A 20,841-nucleotide genomic window follows, 5' to 3' on the forward strand; every position below is an offset into this window, starting at 1 on the left:
CAAAAGTTTGCATAATATACAGTTGGGCACTGTATATATGTATGAGCCCCCGCCAAAATAGTACATGAAAGCGGGACAGAAGCCCGCCGTCGACAGGGCGGGGCTTCTTCCTCAGCACTCACCAGCGCCATGTTTTTTCTCCACAGCACCACTGAGAGGAAGCTCCCCAGTCTCTCCCCTGCAGATACGGTAGAAGAGGGTAAAAAGAAAGGGGGGGCACATAATTAGGCGCAAAAATCAATATAAACAGCAGCTACTGGGTTAACATTAAGTTACTGTGTTATTCCTGGGTTAATAGCGCTGGGGTGTGTGTTGGCATACTCTCTCTCTGTCTCTCCAAAAGGCCTTATGGGGGAATTGTCTTCAGATGAGCATTCCCTGAGTGTGTGGTGTGTCTGTACGTGTGTGTCGACATGTCTGAGGTAAAAGGCTCCCCTAAGGAGGAGATGGAGCAAATATGTGTGTGAGAGGGTGTCTCCGTCGACAACGCCGACACCTGTTTGGATATGTGTAATTAAGTGCTAAGGTGAATTTATTGCACAAAAGATTAGAGAACAGACAGGAAATCTACCCATGTCTGTCCCTATGTCGCAGAGACCTTCAGAGTCTCTCAATGCTCACTGTCCAAAATAATAGACACTGATATCGACACGGAGTCTGACTCCAGTGTCGACTACGATAATGCAAAGTTACAGCCAAAATGGCAGAAAAGTATTCAATATCTGATTATTGTAATAAAAGATGATTTGCATATCACTGATGACTCATCTGTCCCTGACACAAGGGTACGCATGTTTAAGGGGAAGAAAGCTGAGGTAAATTTCCCTCCTCTCATGATGAAAAAGAGCGGGAATCTCCAGACAAGAGACTGCAGTTTCCCACAAAGAATTCTCAGGCAGTATCCTTTCCCCACTAGGGCCAGGATATGATGGGAATCTTCCTCTAGGGTGTCACGTTTGCCCAAAAGGTAGCCCTGACGTAACAGCTATTCTCAGGGATCCTGCAGACAGCGTGCACATTCTGGTACACTACTCAGACCGGCGATTGTGTCGGCATGGGTTTATAGCACTTTGGCAGCGTGGACAGGTACCTTATCAGCAGAGATTGAGACTCTAGTATGTATGTGTGTGTGTATATATATATATATATATATATATATATATATATATATATATATATATATATGTATATATATATATATATATATATATATATATATATATAGAGATAGATATATATATATATATATAGAGATAGATATATATATATATTAAAGATGCTGTCTTAAAAGATATATATATATATATATATATATATATATATATATAAAACATGCCCAAAGAGACATGAGTATATTGGGTCCTAGAGTCAAAGCTATGTCGATTTCTGCTTGACGTGTCCTGTAGAATATGCAATGGACAGATGATGCCGACTTAAGAGGCATATGGAAAGCTGAGGATTGTGTGGAGAAGGGTTCTCGGACCTGATCTCCACAGCTATAGCTGGTAATTCTGATATTTTGCCTTATATTCCTGTACAGCCTAGAAAGCACGACATTATCAAATGCAGCCTTTCGAACAAAGAAACAAGAAAGTCCGAGGTGCGTCCTTTCTTGCCAGAGGCGGGGGCAGAGGAAAGAAGCTGCACAACACAGCTAGTTCCCAGGAACAGAAGTCCTCCCCGGCCTCTACAAAATCCACTGCATGTCGCTGGGGCTCCACAGGCGGAGCTAGGCCCGGTGGGGGCATGCCTTCGTAAGTTCAGCCACAAGTGGGTTCACTCCCTGTTAGATCCCTGGGCAATAGATATTGTGTCTCAGGGATACAAGCTGGACTTTGAGGAGATGCCCCCTCACCGACGGCCCTGCCGGCTTCCCCCCACGAGAGGGAAACAGTGTTAACTGCAATTTACAAATTGTATCTTCAACAGGTGGTGGTCAAGGTTCCCCTCCTTCAACAAGGAGGGGGTTATTATTCGACCATGTAATCCCGAAACCAGACGGTTCGGTCAGACCCATATTGAATTTAAAATCCCTGAACATATACCTGAAAAGGTTCAAGTTCAAGATGGAATCGCTAAGAGCGGTCATTGCAAGCCTGAAAGGGGGAGATTTTATGGTGACTCTGGACATAAAGGATGCATACCTTCATGTCCCCATTTATCCACCTCATCAGGCGTACCTCAGAGTTGCGGTACGGGATTGTCATTACCAATTTCAGACGTTGCCGTTTGGTCTCTCCACGGCCCCGAGAATATTCACCAAGGTAATGGCGGAAATGATGGTGCTCCTGCGGAAGCAAGGTGTCACTATTATCACGTACTTGGACGATCTCCTCATAAAAGCGAGATCAAGAGAGCAGTTGCTGAACAGCGTATCACTTTCTCTGGAAGTGTAACGGCAACACGGCTGGATTCTATATATTCCAAAGTCGCAGTTTGTTCCTACAGCTCATCTGCCTCTCCTAGGCATGATCCTAGACACAGACCAGAAAAGGGTTTATCTCCCGATAGAGAGAGCTCAGGAGCTCGTGACACTGGTCAGGAATCTATTAAAACCAAAACAGGTGTCAGTGCATCACTGCACTCGAGTCCTGGGAAGGATGGTGGCATCATACGAGACCATTCCCTTCGGCAGGTTCCATGCGAGGACCTTCCAATGGGACTTGCTGGAAAAGTGGTCCGGATCACATCTTCAGATGCATCGGTTAATCACCCTATCCCCCAGGGCCAGGGTGTCTCTCCTGTGGTGGCTGCAGAGTGCTCACCTTCTCGAAGGTCGCAGATTCGGCATTCAGGACTGGGTCCTGGTGACCACGGATGCAAGCCTCTAAAGGTGGGGGGCAGTCACACAGGGAAGAAATTTCCAAGGGCTGTGGTCAAGTCAGGAGACTTGCCTTCACATCAACATCCTGGAACTAAGGGCCATATACAACGCCCTACGTCAAGCGGAGTCCCTGCTTCGCGACCAACCGGTTCTGATTCAGTCAGACAATATCACCGCAGTGGCTTATGTAAACCGCCAAGGCGGCACAAGGAGCAGGGTGGCGATGGTAGAAGCCACCAGAATTCTTCGCTGGGCGGAGAATCACGTAAGTGCACTGTCAGCAGTGTTCATTCCGGGAGTGGACAGCTGGGAAGCAGACTTCCTCAGCAGGCACGACCTCCACCCGGGAGAGTGGGGACTTCATCAAGAAGTCTTCATGCAGATTGCAAGTCGGTGGGAACTGCCACAGGTGGACATGATGGCATCCCGCCTCAACAAAAAGCTGCAGAGATATTGCGCCAGGTCAAGAGACCCTCAGGCGATAGCTGTGGATGCACCGGTGACACCGTGGGTGTTCCCGTCGGTCTATGTATTTCCTCCTCTTCCTCTCATACCCAAGGTGCTGAGAATCATAAGGGAAAGAGGAGTGAGAACAATACTCTTTGTTCCGGATTGGCCAAGAAGGACTTGGTATCCAGATCTGCAAGAAATGCTCACAGAGGACCCGTGGCCTCTGCCTCTAGGACAGGACTTGTGCAACAGGGGCCCTGTCTGTTCCAAGACTTACCGCGGCTGCGTTTGACGGCATGGCGGTTGAACGCCGGATCCTAGCAGAAAAAGGCATTTCGGATGAGGTCATTCCTACGCTGATAGAGGCTAGGAAGGATGTGACGGCTCAACTTTATCACCGTATATGGCGAAAATATGTGGCTTGGTGTGAGGCCAGGAATGCCCCTACGGAGGAATTCCAGCTGGGGCTTTTCCTTCACTTCCTACAGTCGGGAGTGACTTTGGGCCTTAAATTGGGTTCCATTAAGGTTCAGATTTCGGCCTTATCCATTTTCTTTCAAAAAGACATGGCTTCTCTGCCTGAAGTTCAGACGTTTGTAAAGGGGGTGCTGCATATTCAGCCCCCTTTTGTGCCTCCAGTGGCACCTTGGGATCTTAACGTGGTGTTGAGTTTCCTGAAGTCACACTTGTTTGAACCACTCAAGACGGTGGAAGTAAAATATCTCACGTGGAAGGTGGTCATGCTATTAGCCTCGGCTTCGGCTAGGCGCGTGTCAGAGTTGGCGGCTTTGTCACATAAAAGCCCCTATCTGGTTTTCCATGCGGATAGAGCAGAATTGAGGACCCGCCCACAATTTCTGCCGAAAGTGGTTTCATCCTTTCATATAAACCAACCTATTGTGGTGCCTGTGGCTACTACTGACTTGGAGGATTCCGAGTCACTGGATGTAGTCGGGGCTTTGAAGGTTTATGTAGCCAGAACGGCTAAGGTCAGGAAAACAGAATCTTTGTTTATCCTGTATGCTTCCAACAAGCTTGGGGCGCCTGCTTCAAAGCAAACTATTGCTCGCCTTTCTGTTGTGTGTCCGGATTCCAGTGCCGGTATTTCTCAGGATATTAATCGCATCCCGTTTTCGCAGCCACGATCATGAAAATGGGTATTCTATTGTGGACTTTTTTTCTCCTGCCTCGGCAAGGTAAAAACAAATTTACAATATTGTCGGGGCTAATTAGATAGCCCCCGGGGACCAATTACCGCTGTTAATTGAATATCCCCCTTTGTGGTATAAAATAAGCATACCTTTACCATTCTTCTATTAACCTGTGTAGGAGATGTTCATGTAGCTTTTTATTTAACAGAATACTATCACAAATATAATACTATGTATTGAACATGAATTTTCAGTTTTTATATCTCGGGTAAATGTTTTATACTGGGTTAAAGATGTTTTACACTTCACATAAATCTTGAAATGAATCCGAGCTCTTGCCATTAATTCCATATTCCTGGCACTGAAATATAGCAGAGACAACTGATCTACTTCAGTGCCACGCGGCAGGTGAGGTCTGACACCACTTTCTACTTTACGAGCAGATGTATTAAGCGGTCTATTGGTGAAGCAGTGATAAGAGCGGAGAAGTGAGCCTGTGGAGAAGTTGCCAAGGTTTGGCTCCGCTTCCGACAATACACGTGGCGATCCGCATGTATTCCGACAGAAATCGACTTGTCGGAAAAAAGCTGCCGGTAATGAATCAGTCGGAAGCTGCTATCTTTCTGACAAGACGGCAGCTTCCGACACTTATTGAATACACACCATTATATGCAAATTATAAATGTTACTTCAATGTTGATTGGTTGCCATGGGCAACTTCTCCAACACTTCATTTCTCCACACTTTTCATTGCTTCATGAGTAGACCCCAAAGTCTGGAGAAGTGACTAAGCAGTGATAAGTGCAAGGTGATAATGCACCAGCCAGTCAGCTCCTGTCAATTTACATATTGGAGCTGATTGGTTGGTGTGTTATCACCTTGCACTTATCACTGCTTTATCTCTTCTCCAGGCTTAATACATCAACCCCAGAGTGTTAGAAGGGCTGTGTTGAAAGGTGCCAAAAGTAATCATTGGAGATGCCAACTGTACAGTATGTAGTGAAACCCTTCTAAATCAAGTGACTAGCACCTTCATGAAAGTACTACTGTTTAGATGGTTGAGATTTAATACTGGTATTTTTTTTTCTTTTTTTCTGTGAAAAACACTTAATAAAAGTACCCCATCTCCTTCATTGTGAATATTTAATAAGTGTTGCAAATTAGTATACCCATGATTTGTTATTGTAAAAATGTCTTTAAAAAAATAAATATATGTATATTTCCTTGTTTGTACGGTATGACCGAATATTTACTCTGATTATTTAGAAAGTAACATATCATAAAGCTAAAGAGAATGGTCTACAAACTGCTCGGCTACCAATAAAAGAATACATGGTTAAGAACATAAATATAAAAAACTTTCACTCAGAGATACTCGCTATTAACCAAGGTGAGTTTATTTTATTCTATTGTTTGTTTAGTATGCATTAACAATACTTTTATCCCACATCCGTACATAGGACGTCATTCAACAAGGGCCTCTCATGATTATGATGTGATTGCATTATGCACTGTTCAGGCCCATTGAGCACGCGCAGGCCCCATTCTACGCGGTGCCGGCCTTGCCTCATTGTCATGGGCGACTTTGGGGGGATGTCAACTCGGCGTTGCGGAGGCTTGGCGTAGGAAATGGGGGCGAGTTTGGGGTGGCCACGTGACGTCACACTCAGCCACTGCAAACAGGAAAATGGCGGCGGCCTGACTGCCTTCGCAGCCAGGCTGTGGAGGAAGGGGGGCTTCACTTATTCATTGACCGCAATAGAATTGCAATCGCATCGCTGTCCGCTATTAGCATGCTGGGCAGCCTCCAGCATGCGGTCGTCAGCAGTTGCGGTTTTGCTTTTTTAGCAATACTGAATAAGGCCCATAATCTTACAAAGGCCCTCTGTTGGGTAGTGGAACATCATTGTATGTGTCACACTTATTTCATACATTTGGGACCCTATTCAGGTTGGATCGCAAAATTTGAGAATTGCAATCCGGGCGGTTATCGATCGACTGTGTTCACAGTTACGCGGGTGCACCTGCGATTAGCGGTCACAGTTACGCGGGTGCACCTGCGATTAGCGGTTATTTATGCGAATGCATTGTGCTTCAACGCAACCGCATTTTGATTTAGAGTAAGCCAGCGTTTAGGGGAGGAAATATGGCGTTTTGTGGGTGTGTTTGTAAAAACGCAAGCGTGGCAAGGAGTGTTTCTGGTGGGTCTCTGACGTCAGCGATGACTACTTCCAGCCTCTTGCGTATGCCGAATTGTGGACAACCTTGCCTGGCGCAGATAGAAAAATTATTTGATGTTTCAGTATTTGCGTATGGTAATGCGATACATCGCACATTGTGATGCGTTCGCAATTTCTGCAATGGGCAATTTTTTTCTATTTTTGGACAGCAACTATTTGATCGCAACAACTGCTTTTTAGCAAGATTAGAGATCCAACCTGAATACGCAATCTACAGTATAGAATTGGTACTTAATGTTACATCATGGGCCAATTAGGTATTGTATGCCTACTAACATTGTACAAAACATGTCAGAAGTGACTTTATAGGGCAGGCACCCAGTGTTGGAAGCTCTGTAACTTTATTGCTCACTCAGTGCCTGATTTATATTTATGGTTAAACATATAGCATTATAGAGGACATGATCAATATATTTTTGTGGGAACAGATCTAATTCTCTCCAGAAAGAGGTAATGGCATATACATTGCAATTCTGAGTCACTGCTACAAGTACTACTGTAAGTGTGCTAGATACAGTAGCCTTTTATCGTCATTCATATTATGTGGCTGATACGGAGTTGAACACAGAGTGGCTGTACAGATGTGTCCTAATATATATCTAGCCTCAATATGCCATGCAGCCGAAAATGTGTCACTTGTATAGTGTGTGTCTGTATACGGAGCACAACGTAACTTGTATTGAAGGTGTGTCCTAATAGACGATCTTTTCGGCAAAAAGACGCCTGACACTAGTAGACGTGGTAACCAGGGGACCTGGCGTACTGAGAGGGGATGCAGCAATGATGTATGAAGACATATCTGTTAGGGAATCCAATCCTTCCCCTGTTTTGTAATGCAAAGATTCGGGATTGGAAAAACATCAATCCCAGAATTCCTGGTATTGAACTGTGCTCTGTGCCACTTTTGATCTTCCTCTTGTGGGGCCGGTGAATGAAGCACTGGTTCAGGCTGAGATTGTGGTGAATTCTTTGATGCAAGCTCTCCTCCTGTAGCCAGGAGTAGTATGAGAAGCATCGGGCGATGGCCTCGTAGATTCCGTTCAGTGAAAGCCGCTTCCCCGGTATCTTCTCCAGCACCATCGGGATCAGAGCACATACTGTATAAGTAGGGCGGCTTCTGCTGCTCTCTCCCCGTGCTGCAGCTCCATGCTGACCTGAGGAAGGTGTTCCATCAGTATGGGCCGAAAGAAGAGCTGGTATCCTGTGATCTGGCTGCACTAAGTCACTGATTGGCTGGAAGCATGTTGCACAGCGATGATATATCAGCGCAGTGTGCTCCAAGCCTATCAGTCACTGAGAGGAACCGAGAAGATAAGTGTTATCCCACTGCCCCCGGCCCTATCCACAATGTGTTCTAAGGTCACCATTCAGGTTGGATTGAATCCTTTCTGTCGCATGCTGGGGGCCACCCAGCGCAGGACCAGGTTGCCCAGCATGCTGACCGTCCCGCCCAGGGATTAGATATGTTTCTCTGACGTCCTAAGTGGATGCTGGGACTCCGTAAGGACCATGGGGAATAGCGGCTCCGCAGGAGACTGGGCACAACTAAAGAAAGCTTTAGGACTACCTGGTGTGCACTGGCTCCTCCCACTATGACCCTCCTCCAGACCTCAGTTAGAATCTTGTGCCCGGCTGAGCTGGATGCACACTAGGGGCTCTCCTGAGCTCCTAGAAAAGAAAGTATATTTTAGGTTTTTTATTTTCGGTGAGATCTGCTGGCAACAGACTCACTGCTACGAGGGACTAAGGGGAGAAGAAGCGAACCTACCTGCTTGCAGCTAGTTTGGGCTTCTTAGGCTACTGGACACCATTAGCTCCAGAGGGATCGAACACAGGACCTGACCTCGATCGTCCGGTCCCGGAGCCGCGCCGCCGTCCCCCTTACAGAGCCAGAAGCATGAAGATGGTCCTGAAAATCGGCGGCAGAAGACTTCGGTCTTCAACAAGGTAGCGCACAGCACTGCAGCTGTGCGCCATTGCTCCTCATGCACACCTCACACTCCGGTCACTGATGGGTGCAGGGCGCTGGGGGGGGGGGGCGCCCTGAGCAGCAATATTAAACCTTGGCTGGCAAAATAATCACAATATATAGTCCTAGAGGCTATATATGTGAAAAATACCCCTGCCAGGATCCATAAAAAAGCGGGAGAAAGTCCGCCGAAAAAGGGGCGGGGCTATCTCCCTCAGCACACTGGCGCCATTTTTCCCTCACAGCTCCGCTGGAAGGATCGCTCCCAGGCTCTCCCCTGCAGTTTCAAGACTACAAAGGGTAAAAAAGAGAGGGGGGGCACTAAATTTAGGCGCAGCAGTATATATATAAGCAGCTATAAGGGAAAATCACTCAGTTATAGTGTTCATCCCTGTGTTATATAGCGCTCTGGTGTGTGCTGGCATACCCTCTCTCTGTCTCCCCAAAGGGCTTTGTGCGGTCCTGTCCTCTGTCAGAGCATTCCCTGTGTGTGTGCGGTGTGTCGGTACGGCTGTGTCGACATGTTTGAGGAGGAGGCTTATGTGGAGGCGGAGCAGATGCCGATAAATGTGATGTCACCCCCTGCGGGGTCGACACCTGAGTGGATGGTTATGTGGAAGGAATTACGCGACAGTGTCGACTCCTTACATAAAAGGTTTGACGACCTACCAAATATGGGACAGCCGGCTTCTCAGCCTGTGCCTGCCCAGGCGTCTCAAAAGCCATCAGGGGCTCTAAAACGCCCGCTACCTCAGATGGCAGACACAGATGTCGACACGGATACTGACTCCAGTGTCGACGACGATGAGACTAATGTAACTTCCAATAGGGCCACACGTTACATGATTGAGGCAATGAAAAATGTGTTGCACATTTCTGATGTTACCCCAGGAACCACAAAAAAGGGTATTATGTTTGGAGAGAGAAAACTACCAGTAGTTTTTCCTCCATCTGAGGAATTAAATGAAGTGTGTGAAGAAGCGTGGGCTTCCCCCGATAAGAAACTGGTAATTTCTAAAAGGTTACTAATGACGTACCCTTTCCCGCCAGAGGATAGGTCACGTTGGGAAACATCCCCTAGGGTGGATAAAGCGCTCACACGCTTGTCAAAAAAGGTGGCACTACCGTCTCCGGATACGGCCGCCCTAAAGGAGCCTGCTGATAGAAAGGAGGCTATCCTGAAGTCTGTATATACACACACAGGTATTATACTGAGACCAGCTATTGCTTCAGCATGGATGTGCAGTGCTGCAGCTGCGTGGTCAGATTCCCTGTCGGAAAATATTGATACCCTAGACAGGGACACTATATTGCTAACCGTAGAGCATATTAAAGACGCAGTCTTATACATGAGAGATGCACAGAGGGATATTTGCCGGCTGGCATCTAAAATAAGTGCAATGTCCATTTCTGCCAGGAGAGGGTTATGGACTCGGCAGTGGACAGGTGATGCAGATTCTAAAAGGCACATGGAAGTTTTGCCTTATAAGGGTGAGGAGTTGTTCGGGGATGGTCTCTCGGACCTCGTTTCCACAACAACAGCTGGGAAGTCAGCATTTTTACCCCATGTTCCCTCACAGCCAAAGAAAGCACCGTATTATCAGGTACAGTCCTTTCGGCCCCATAAGGGCAAGCGGGTTAAAGGCGCGTCCTTTCTGCCCAGAGGCAGAGGTAGAGGGAAAAAGCTGCAGCATACAGCCAGTTCCCAGGAGCAAAAGTCCTCCCCCGCTTCCTCCAAGTCCACCGCATGACGCTGGGGCTCCACAGGCGGAGCCAGGTACGGTGGGGGCCCGTCTCAAAAACTTCAGCAATCAGTGGGCTCGCTCACGGGTGGATCCCTGGATCCTTCAAGTAGTATCTCAGGGGTACAAGCTGGAATTCGAGACGTCTCCCCCCCCCCCCCCCCCCCCCCCGCCGTTTTCCTCAAATCTGCCTTGCCAACAACTCCCTCAGGCAGGGAGGCAGTGCTAGAGGCAATTCACAAGCTGTATTCCCAGCAGGTGGTAGTCAAGGTGCCCCCCCTTCAACAAGGACGGGGTTACTATTCCACAATGTTTGTGGTACCGAAACCGGACGGTTCGGTGAGACCCATTTTAAATTTGAAATCCTTGAACACATATATAAAAAAATTCAAGTTCAAGATGGAATCGCTCAGGGCGGTTATTGCAAGCCTGGACGAGGGGGATTACATGGTATAACTGGACATCAAGGATGCTTACCTGCATGTCCCCATTTACCATCCTCACCAGGAGTACCTCAGATTTGTGGTACAGGATTGTCATTACCAATTCCAGACGTTGCCGTTTGGTCTGTCCACGGCACCGAGGGTATTTACCAAGGTAATGGCCGAAATGATGATACTCCTTCGAAAAAAGGGAGTTTTAATTATCCCGTACTTGGACGATCTCCTGATAAAGGCGATGTCCAGGGAGCAGTTGTTGGTCGGGGTAGCTCTATCTCGGGAGGTGCTACAACAGCACGGTTGGATTCTAAATATTCCAAAGTCACAGCTGGTCCCTACGACACGTCTACTGTTCCTGGGGATGGTTCTGGACACAGAACAGAAAAAAGTGTTTCTCCCGGAGGAGAAGGCCAAGGAGCTGTCATCTCTAGTCAGAGGCCTCCTAAAACCAAAACAGGTGTCGGTGCATCACTGCACGCGAGTCCTGGGAAAAATGGTAGCTTCCTACGAAGCAATTCCATTCGGCAGGTTCCATGCAAGGACTTTTCAGTGGGACCTGTTGGACAAGTGGTCCGGATCGCATCTTCAGATGCATCGGCTGATAACCCTGTCTCCAAGGACCAGGGTGTCTCTGCTGTGGTGGCTGCAAAGTGCTCATCTTCAAGAGGGCCGCAGATTCGGCATACAGGACTGGGTCCTGGTGACCACGGATGCCAGCCTTCGAGGCTGGGGGGCAGTCGCACAGAGAAGAAACTTCCAAGGACTATGGTCAAGTCAGGAGACTTCCCTACACATAAATATTCTGGAACTGAGGGCCATTTTCAATGCCCTAAGTCAGGCAAAACCCCTGCTTCAAAACCAGCCGGTACTGATCCAGTCAGACAACATCACGGCAGTCGCCCATGTAAACCGACAGGGCGGGACAAGAAGCAGGACGGCGATGGCAGAAGCCACAAGGATTCTCCGATGGGCGGAAAATCACGTGTTAGCACTGTCAGCAGTGTTCATTCCGGGAGTGGACAACTTTGAAGCAGACTTCCTCAGCAGGCACGATCTCCACCCGGGAGAGTGGGGACTTCATCCAGAAGTCTTCCAACTGATTGTGAACCGTTGGGAAAGGCCACAGGTGGACATGATGGCGTCCCGCCTAAACAAAAAGCTAGAAAGATATTGCGCCAGGTCAAGAGACCCTCAGGCGATAGCTGTGGACGCTCTAGTGACACCGTGGGTGTACCGGTCGGTTTATGTGTTCCCTCCTCTTCCTCTCATACCCAAGGTACTGAGGATAATAAGGAGAAGAGGAGTAAGAACTATACTCATTGTTCCGGATTGGCCAAGAAGAGCTTGGTACCCGAAACTTCAAGAAATGATCTCAGAGGACCCATGGCCTCTGCCGCTCAGACAGGACCTGCTGCAGCAGGGGCTCTGTCTGTTCCAAGACTTACCGCGGCTGCGTTTGACGGCATGGCGGTTGAACACCGGATCCTGAAGGAAAAGGGCATTCCGGAGGAAGTCATTCCTACGCTGATTAAAGCTAGGAAAGAAGTGACCGCAAACCATTATCACCGCATTTGGCGAAAATATGTTGCGTGGTGTGAGGCCAGGAAGGCCCCAACGGAGGAATTTCAGCTGGGCCGTTTTCTGCACTTCCTACAGTCAGGGGTGACTATGGGCCTAAAATTGTGTTCCATTAAGGTCCAGACTTCGGCTCTATCGATTTTCTTCCAGAGAGAACTGGCTTCGCTACCTGAAGTTCAGACTTTTGTTAAGGGAGTGCTGCATATTCAGCCCCCTTTTGTGCCTCCAGTGGCACCTTGGGATCTCAACGTGGTGTTGGATTTCTTAAAGTCACATTGGTTTGAGCCACTTAAAACCGTGGAATTAAAATATCTCACGTGGAAAGTGGTCATGCTGTTGGCCTTGGCTTCGGCCAGGCGTGTGTCAGAATTGGCGGCTTTGTCATGTAAAAGCCCTTATCTAATTTTCCATATGGATAGGGCAGAATTGAGGACTCGTCCCCAGTTTCTCCCTAAGGTGGTATCAGCCTTTCATTTGAACCAACCTATCGTGGTGCCTGCGGCTACTAAAGACTTGGAGGCTTCCAAGTTGTTGGACGTAGTCAGGGCCCTGAAAATTTATGTTTCCAGGACGGCTAGTGTCAGAAAAACTGACTCGCTATTTATCCTGTATGCACCCAACAAACTGGGTGCTCCTGCTTCAAAGCAGACTATTGCTCGCTGGATCTGTAGTACGATTCAGCTAGCACATTCTGCGGCTGGACTGCCGCATCCTAAATCAGTGAAAGCCCATTCCACAAGGAAGGTGGGCTCTTCTTGGGCGGCTGCCCGAGGGGTCTCGGCTTTACAACTTTGCCGAGCAGCTACTTGGTCGGGGTCAAACACATTTGCTAAATTCTACAAGTTTGACACCCTGGCTGAGGAGGACCTAGAGTTTGCCCATTCGGTGCTGCAGAGTCATCCGCACTCTCCCGCCCGTTAGGGAGCTTTGGTATAATCCCCATGGTCCTTACGGAGTCCCAGCATCCACTTAGGACGTCAGAGAAAATAAGATTTTACTCACCGGTTAATCTATTTCTCGTAGTCCGTAGTGGATGCTGGGCGCCCATCCCAAGTGCGGATTGTCTGCAATACTTGTATATAGTTATTGTTTAACTAAAGGGTTATTGTTAAGTCCATCTGTTGAGAGCCTCAGTTATATTTCATACTGTTAACTGGGTATAGTATCACGAGTTATACGGTGTGATTGGTGTGGCTGGTGTGAGTCTTACCCGGGATTCAAAATCCTTCCTTATTGTGTCAGCTCTTCCGGGCACAGTATCCTAACTGAGGTCTGGAGGAGGGTCATAGTGGGAGGAGCCAGTGCACACCAGGTAGTCCTAAAGCTTTCTTTAGTTGTGCCCAGTCTCCTGCGGAGCCGCTATTCCCCATGGTCCTTACGGAGTCCCAGCATCCACTACGGACTACGAGAAATAGATTTACCGGTGAGTAAAATTTTATTTTTACCGGCAGGCAGTATTCCGGCTGTCAATATTCCCAACAGCGGCATCCCGCCCGCCAGAATGCCGGCAGTGGGGTGAGCGCTAAGAGTCCCCTTGCGGGCTCAGTGGCTCGCTACGCTCGCCACTGAATCTATTCCCGCTATGACTATCGTGGACACCCACGAGTGTGAATAGCCCTGGTGCGCCAGGATTCCGGCTGTTGGGATTTCGGCATTGGTATCCTAAATGCCGGAATCCCAACAGCCGGCATTTTAACTGCAACCCCCACCCAGTGGCTGCAACAGTGTCCCATTCCCTTTCGTAGCATCCCATTTTTTTGCCTGTTGACTCGTGTCAGTCTCCTGTGGGCATATTTTCATGGGAGGGCCTAGAGCTGCAGCTCCACCCACCCCATTGTTAATCCGGCCCTAGTCATAATACTATTGCTTTCCGAGCAGACACCTATGGTATTATGAATGTGTTAATGTATGTGCTAGATGTGTACAATACACAAACCAAACTGAAATTGAGACTATCATTACCTGGTGCACTATACCTTTGGTTAAAGCATCAAAATTAGAGTACAACCTTTATCACTTTAGTTTAAGATTTATATAACAAAGAGAACTTGTGCTGATAGATGGAACAATTATTTTAACGTTCCATTTATTAATGAATGCAAATGCTCTTGATTCTGTTTGTATGCCTCATGACTTTGAGCGACATTACCGCTGTGCATGGATTGAGATTCTTCTGACTTCATAATGATGCTCTGCTCAAAATCAAGACTTCATGTCTTTCTAGGGATACAGTAATTATTTTGACATGTTAATATTCTGCAACGACTGGTGGGTTAGTTAGACTGCAGCAGTGGGGGGTTAGACACTAAGGGGAAAGTTAGTGCTATTCGCCGCAGGAACAACCGGAAGTCACAATCGGTTGACCGCCAGACCAGAAATTTAAGTCACCAGTAGACCATCAGGAATGTTTTGTCTACATAAATTTCCATGTTCACGCTTGTCTACATTACCGTGATGACAAAATAAACCCAACCTGTCTTTCTATACCCGTCTCTCTTTTTGTACAAAGATACTTACCATTGTTTTGCAGCATTTTGGGAGTACAATGTATACCTAGAAAAATAATTGTTTGTTTTTTGCTCTAGTGTTTGATGTGTTATGCACTTACCATGGAACGCATAGCTGGCCAGAAGCACTGAAAGCCGGAGTTTCACCAGGAAAAGGCTTTGTTCTCCGTGATGAAATTACACTGTGAAAAACAAATCTGCTCTTCATATATTTATATTTTACATTTTAATCTAAGTATATTAAATTATTTTTAGAATTTATTTTGAGAAAACTATTTTTACCAATATAAAAACCCTATTGGAAGTTACTGTAATATAGAAAGATTGTTGTAGTAGGGTATTTAAATAAAAAATAAAAAAAACCTTGCTTTTTATGTTTTTCATAAATTCTTGAATTAGAGAAAGCATTTCACCGCAAAAGGTATCATGGAATTAACCTTTAAATATTTCTCTTACGTCCTAGAGGATGCTGGTGATAAAGCCTAATATTTATCCTATATAACACACTATAAAGAGGTTAAGAGACACAGTAAGCAATTGGCGCACGAGGTACCGTAAGGGTACGCCCTTAGCGTAGCGGACGCTGTATCGGGAGCGAGCCGCTCGAGCGACACAAACACTCGCGAGAATACGCTGTTGGTATCGGGCACACTATAGGTGAGCGACTACCGTAATGCTACGCTATCAGCGTAGCGGACGCTCGAGACCACGAGGAGATCACGAGCGGCGCAGACGCTCACGAGATAACAATCAGTAGACCTTGAATATAACACACAGAAAGGATATTCTTATACTGTAGACCTTGTACTGAAACACTGTAGCGATATAACGCTGCTTAACCTTGTTTACACTAAAGCTGTTTGAGCGATAGAGACGCTCCTATTACCCTCTGCAATATAATGAACACACAATTCCGTGCTAAGGATCCAACACCTTTACTATCAAGCTTTAAGTTATATCGAAAAGGGGAAAAACAGTTTACAAGTCATACACTACATACTAACATATAAATCTAACAGAATATCTAGACATAAACATACAATAATATTACAATCTTAAACTAAACAAAAAGAGAGAGAGAGAGAATGTGGCCAATACAAACAAAGAGCGAGATGATTACAGAGAATTACTTACACACACACACACACTGGGAACGATCGCAGCGCAGCCTGGTACCAGACCCCAAGTTTGTCAATATGAAAAACCCTTTGTGGAGAGAGTGGGGGAGCTGTTCAGGCTGGCTGACCTTATATACACTACACACAATACAGTACAATGGTCCCTACATTCTTATTGTTCATTGGACACAGGAATTCGTCTCTGCATTATTACAAAAGGTCATAGGTTGGTTCATACAGGTGGGCTGTGACTATTTCAAACTGCTCAGGTGGGAGGGAAACTGGGTTTCCCGCCGCATGGGTAATAAAGTGCAAATATAGTAAATGTCCATAAACTTCTTATGTCCATAACTATACGCACGAGCGAGTAATCCGCTTCAAACCAACACCGGAATATGGCTAATTATATTCTCTTCCGATGGATACTAAACACCACTGTGTAACCCCTGTCTGACCCTTCGTATCAAACAAAGAGGGATCTCTCTGTCCCCGAACATGCTATATTAACTAAACTTTCAGATTCTATCAAAGGGACCATAATCTACAAAATACATTATATGACTAAAATATGTTACGATTGAGTCGCCCGCTAGACGCACATAAACTCTACCGTAAATGCGCATACCGTGCGCCTGCGGGTGCACGCAACTGAGAGTATGCGCACGCACGGGAGGGCTCATGCACACGCAGCAGGCACTCGCATGAGGTGCATATATGGCAGTGTGTAGCGTGATATTTTTCTGACTTTGACAGTCCACCCTTTGGCAGTCACCAATAACTGCCACTCCCTAAAACAGTTCAAAAGAGAAAAATATATGTCATGTATAATACATTTCTATGATTGGGTAGGGGAAAAGAGGAGAAGGTGGGAAAACAGTATGACCTAGTGAGATAGCAGAAGTATGTGTGTATGAATCCATGTTTGGGGGGTCATGTATCATCGTGCCGTACGTGTTTTAAATCAAGCTTCGAGGTATTGCGAAGTATACATTTGAATTCCTTCTTATCCCGTATTAAGGGTCTGTGGATGGGCTGTCAAACTTTACCGAGCTCTTTTCGGCTTTTGGTTGCAACAAAATGGGGGAGCACATTTTAGTTGATGATACATGAATAGGGGGATATGTGAGTGCTGATATCTGTACCTATATTCCCTATCGACTATGTGTGTCATTACCTGAAGGTTGTAGAGATGAAGATAAGAAGCAATTATGGTAAATGCAGTGATAAACTATGTGAGTTTAATATACATTTGCCGATTGAGGTCTTGTCTTGTCTCTTGTCTTGTCTTGTCTCGATGTACATGTTGACTGTAGTCTCCTTAGGTTTTTGCCAATAATGCAAGCAAAAGCTTTCTCAATGTCCATAGACTTACAAAAAATGTTGGGCTAGCGTAAAATTAAAGTTACTAGGGATATGGGGGTCTATGGCATAGTCCATCAGTTGTCTGTGTAAAAGGTTGTCAAATTCTTCTTCCAAGCGGATGTCTTTGTACCTTGGAGGAAAACAAAGGAGAAACGGGTGAAAGAAACGGACCGTGGAATCACATTTTCATCACAACATTGTCTCTATCATTGGGTCATAAACCAAATCAGTTGTTGTTATTACAGTATCTTCACTTCTTAAACTCATCACTCGGGCGCTACGTTTACACTTTGTTAAAACCCGAACGCATCTAAATATCAGACCGATCAATATGATGACACCCAGAATACACAAAAGAAATTTCCCTACATCCATGATAATTCCTTAAGTCCATTCTCCTAAACCAGAGAACCAATTTCGTGGGTTCAACCATGACACCCAACTGGTCAGCTCATTACCCACAGCGGCAAGGGTGAGATTGTGTTTCCTTCGGAACTCCCATTTTCTCTAACGTCCTAAGTGGATGCTGAGGACTCCGTAAGGACCATGGGGAATAGCGGCTCCGCAGGAGACTGGGCACATCTAAAGAAAGCTTTAGGACTAACTGGTGTGCACTGGCTCCTCCCCCTATGACCCCCCTCCAAGCCTCAGTTAGATTTCTGTGCCCGACGAGAAGGGTGCACACTAGGGGCTCTCCTGAGCTTCTTAGTGAAAGTTTTAGTTTAGGTTTGTTATTTTCAGTGAGACCTGCTGGCAACAGGCTCACTGCATCGAGGGACTAAGGGGAGAAGAAGCGAACTCACCTGCGTGCAGAGTGGATTGGGCTTCTTGGCTACTGGACATTAGCTCCAGAGGGACGATCACAGGCCCAGTCTGGATGGGTCCCGGAGCCGCGCCGCCGGCCCCCTTACAGAGCCAGAAGAGCGAAGAGGTCCGGAAAAATCGGCGGCAGAAGACGTTCCTGTCTTCAATAAGGTAGCGCACAGCACTGCAGCTGTGCGCCATTGCTCTCAGCACACTTCATACTCCGGTCACTGAGGGTGCAGGGCGCTGGGGGGGGCGCCCTGAGACGCAATAAAACATGATAAAAATACCTTACATGGCAAAAAATACATCACATATAGCTCCTGGGCCATATGGATGTATTTAACCCCTGCCAGAATATACAAAAAAACGGGTGATAAGGCCGCCGAAAAGGGGGCGGAGCCTATCTCCTCAGCACACTGGCGCCATTTTCCCTCACAGCTCAGTTGGAGGGAAGCTCCCTGGCTCTTCCCTGCAGTCACTACACTACAGAAAGGGTTAAAAAAAGAGAGGGGGGCACTAATTAGGCGCAGTATTAAAACATACAGCAGCTATAAGGGGAAAAACACTTATATAAGGTTATCCCTGTATATATATATATATATATAGCGCTCTGGTGTGTGCTGGCATACTCTCCCTCTGTCTCCCCAAAGGGCTAGTACCTCCACCCGGGAGAGTGGGGACTTCACCCAGAAGTCGTCCACATGATTAAAAAACTCGACAGGTATTGCACCAGGTCAAGAGACCCTCAGGCAATAGTTGTAGACGCTCTGGTAACACCGTGGGTGTACCAGTCAGTGTATGTGTTCCCTCCTCTGCCTCTCATACCCAAGGTACTGAGATTGATAAGATGGAGAGGAGAAAGCACTATATTCGTGGCTCCGGATTGGCCAAGAAGGACTTGGTAACCGGAACTTCAAGAGATGCTCACGGAGGATCCGTGGCCTCTACCTCTAAGAAGGGACCTGCTCCAGTAAGGACCCTGTCTGTTCCAAGACTTACCGCGGCTGCGTTTGACGGCATGGCGGTTGAACGCCGGATCCTGAAGGAAAAAAGGCATTCCGGATGAAGTCATCCCTATCCTGATCAAAGCCAGGAAGGATGTAACCGCAAAAACATTATCACCGCAATTGGCGAAAATATGTTGCGTGGTGCGAGGCCAGTAAGGCCCGACGGAGGAAATTCAACTGGGTCGATTCCTACATTTCCTGCAAACAGGAGTGTCTATGGGCCTGAAATTGGGGTCCATTAAGGTTCAAATTTCGGCCCTGTCAATTTTCTTCCAAAAAGAACTAGCTTCAGTCCCTGAAGTTCAGACGTTTGTAAAAGGGGTACTGCATATACAGCCTCCTTTTGTGCCTCCAGTGGCACTTTGGGATCTCAATGTAGTTTTGGGTTCCAAAAGTCACATTGGTTTGAACCACTTAAATCTGTGGAGTTAAAATATCTCACATGGAAAGTGGTCATGCTGTTGGCCCTGGCCGGGGCCAGGCGCATGTCAGAATTGGCGGCTTTATCCTGAAAAAGCCCTTATCTGATTTTCCATTCGGACAGGGCGGAATTGAGGACTCGTCCTCAGTTTCTCCCCAAGGTGGTTTCAGCGTCTCACCTGAACCAACCTATTGGTGGTGCCTGCGGCTACTAGGGACTTGGAGGCCTCCAAGTTGCTAGACGTTGTCAGTGCCCTGAAAATATATGTTTCCAGGACGGCTGGAGTCAGGAAATCTGACTCGCTGTTTATCCTGTGTGCACCCAACAAGCTGGGTGCTCCTGCTTCTAAGCAGACTATTGCTCGTTGGATTTGTAGTACAATTCAGCTTGCACATTCTGTGGCAGGCCTGGCACAGCCAAAAATCTGTAAATGCCCACTCCACAAGGAAGGTGGGCTCATCTTGGGCGGCTGCCCGAGGGGTCTCGGCTTTACAACTTTGCCAAGCAGCTACTTGGTCAGGAGCAAATACGTTTGTAAAATTCTACAAAATTGATATCCTGGCTGAGGAGGACCTGGAGTTCTCTCAATTGGTGCTGCAGAGTCATCCGCACTCTCCCGCCCGTTTGGGAGCTTTGGTATAATCCCCATGGTCCTTACGGAGTCCCCAGCATCCACTTAGGACGTTAGAGAAAATAAGAATTTACTTACCGATAATTCTATTTCTCATAGTCCGTAGTGGATGCTGGGCGCCCATCCCAAGTGCGGATTGTCTGCAATACTTGTACATAGTTATTGTTACAAAAATCGGGTTATTATTGTTGTGAGCCATCTTTCAGAGGCTCCTCTGTTATCATGCTGTTAACTGGGTTCAGATCACAGGTTATACGGTGTGATTGGTGTGGCTGGTATGAGTCTTACCCGGGATTCAAAATCCTTCCTTATTGTGTACGCTCGTCCGGGCACAGTGTCCTAACTGAGGCTTGGAGGGGGGTCATAGGGGGAGGAGCCAGTGCACACCAGTTAGTCCTAAAGCTTTCTTTAGATGTGCCCAGTCTCCTGCGGAGCCGCTATTCCCCATGGTCCTTACGGAGTCCCCAGCATCCACTACGGACTATGAGAAATAGAATTATCGGTAAGTAAATTCTTATTTTAATTGCAAAATGTCATCCATCTTTTTGTCTATGACCTCGGTCGGGTCCTCGGTGCTGTTTGTAATATATGTGC

At 46.9% G+C, this 20,841-nt stretch overlaps 1 protein-coding gene across 2 annotated transcripts in view; it reads left to right on the forward strand.

Moving 5' to 3' along the window:
• TRMT10B (tRNA methyltransferase 10B) overlaps positions 1 to 15,162 on the forward strand; it is a 72,631-nt gene extending 57,469 nt beyond the window's left edge. For both annotated transcript variants that reach the window (XM_063914225.1, XM_063914226.1), the window contains exons 8-9: positions 5,692 to 5,815; positions 14,980 to 15,162. In XM_063914225.1, coding sequence (XP_063770295.1) covers positions 5,692 to 5,815; positions 14,980 to 15,089 — 234 coding nt within the window. In that variant the 3' untranslated portion in view covers positions 15,090 to 15,162. The remainder of the gene's footprint in view (positions 1 to 5,691; positions 5,816 to 14,979) is intronic.
• The last annotated feature ends 5,679 nt before the right edge of the window (positions 15,163 to 20,841 follow it).

This window comes from Pseudophryne corroboree, chromosome 1 (assembly GCF_028390025.1).
Source record: "Pseudophryne corroboree isolate aPseCor3 chromosome 1, aPseCor3.hap2, whole genome shotgun sequence".
In the NCBI taxonomy this organism is placed as follows: domain Eukaryota; kingdom Metazoa; phylum Chordata; class Amphibia; order Anura; family Myobatrachidae; genus Pseudophryne; species Pseudophryne corroboree.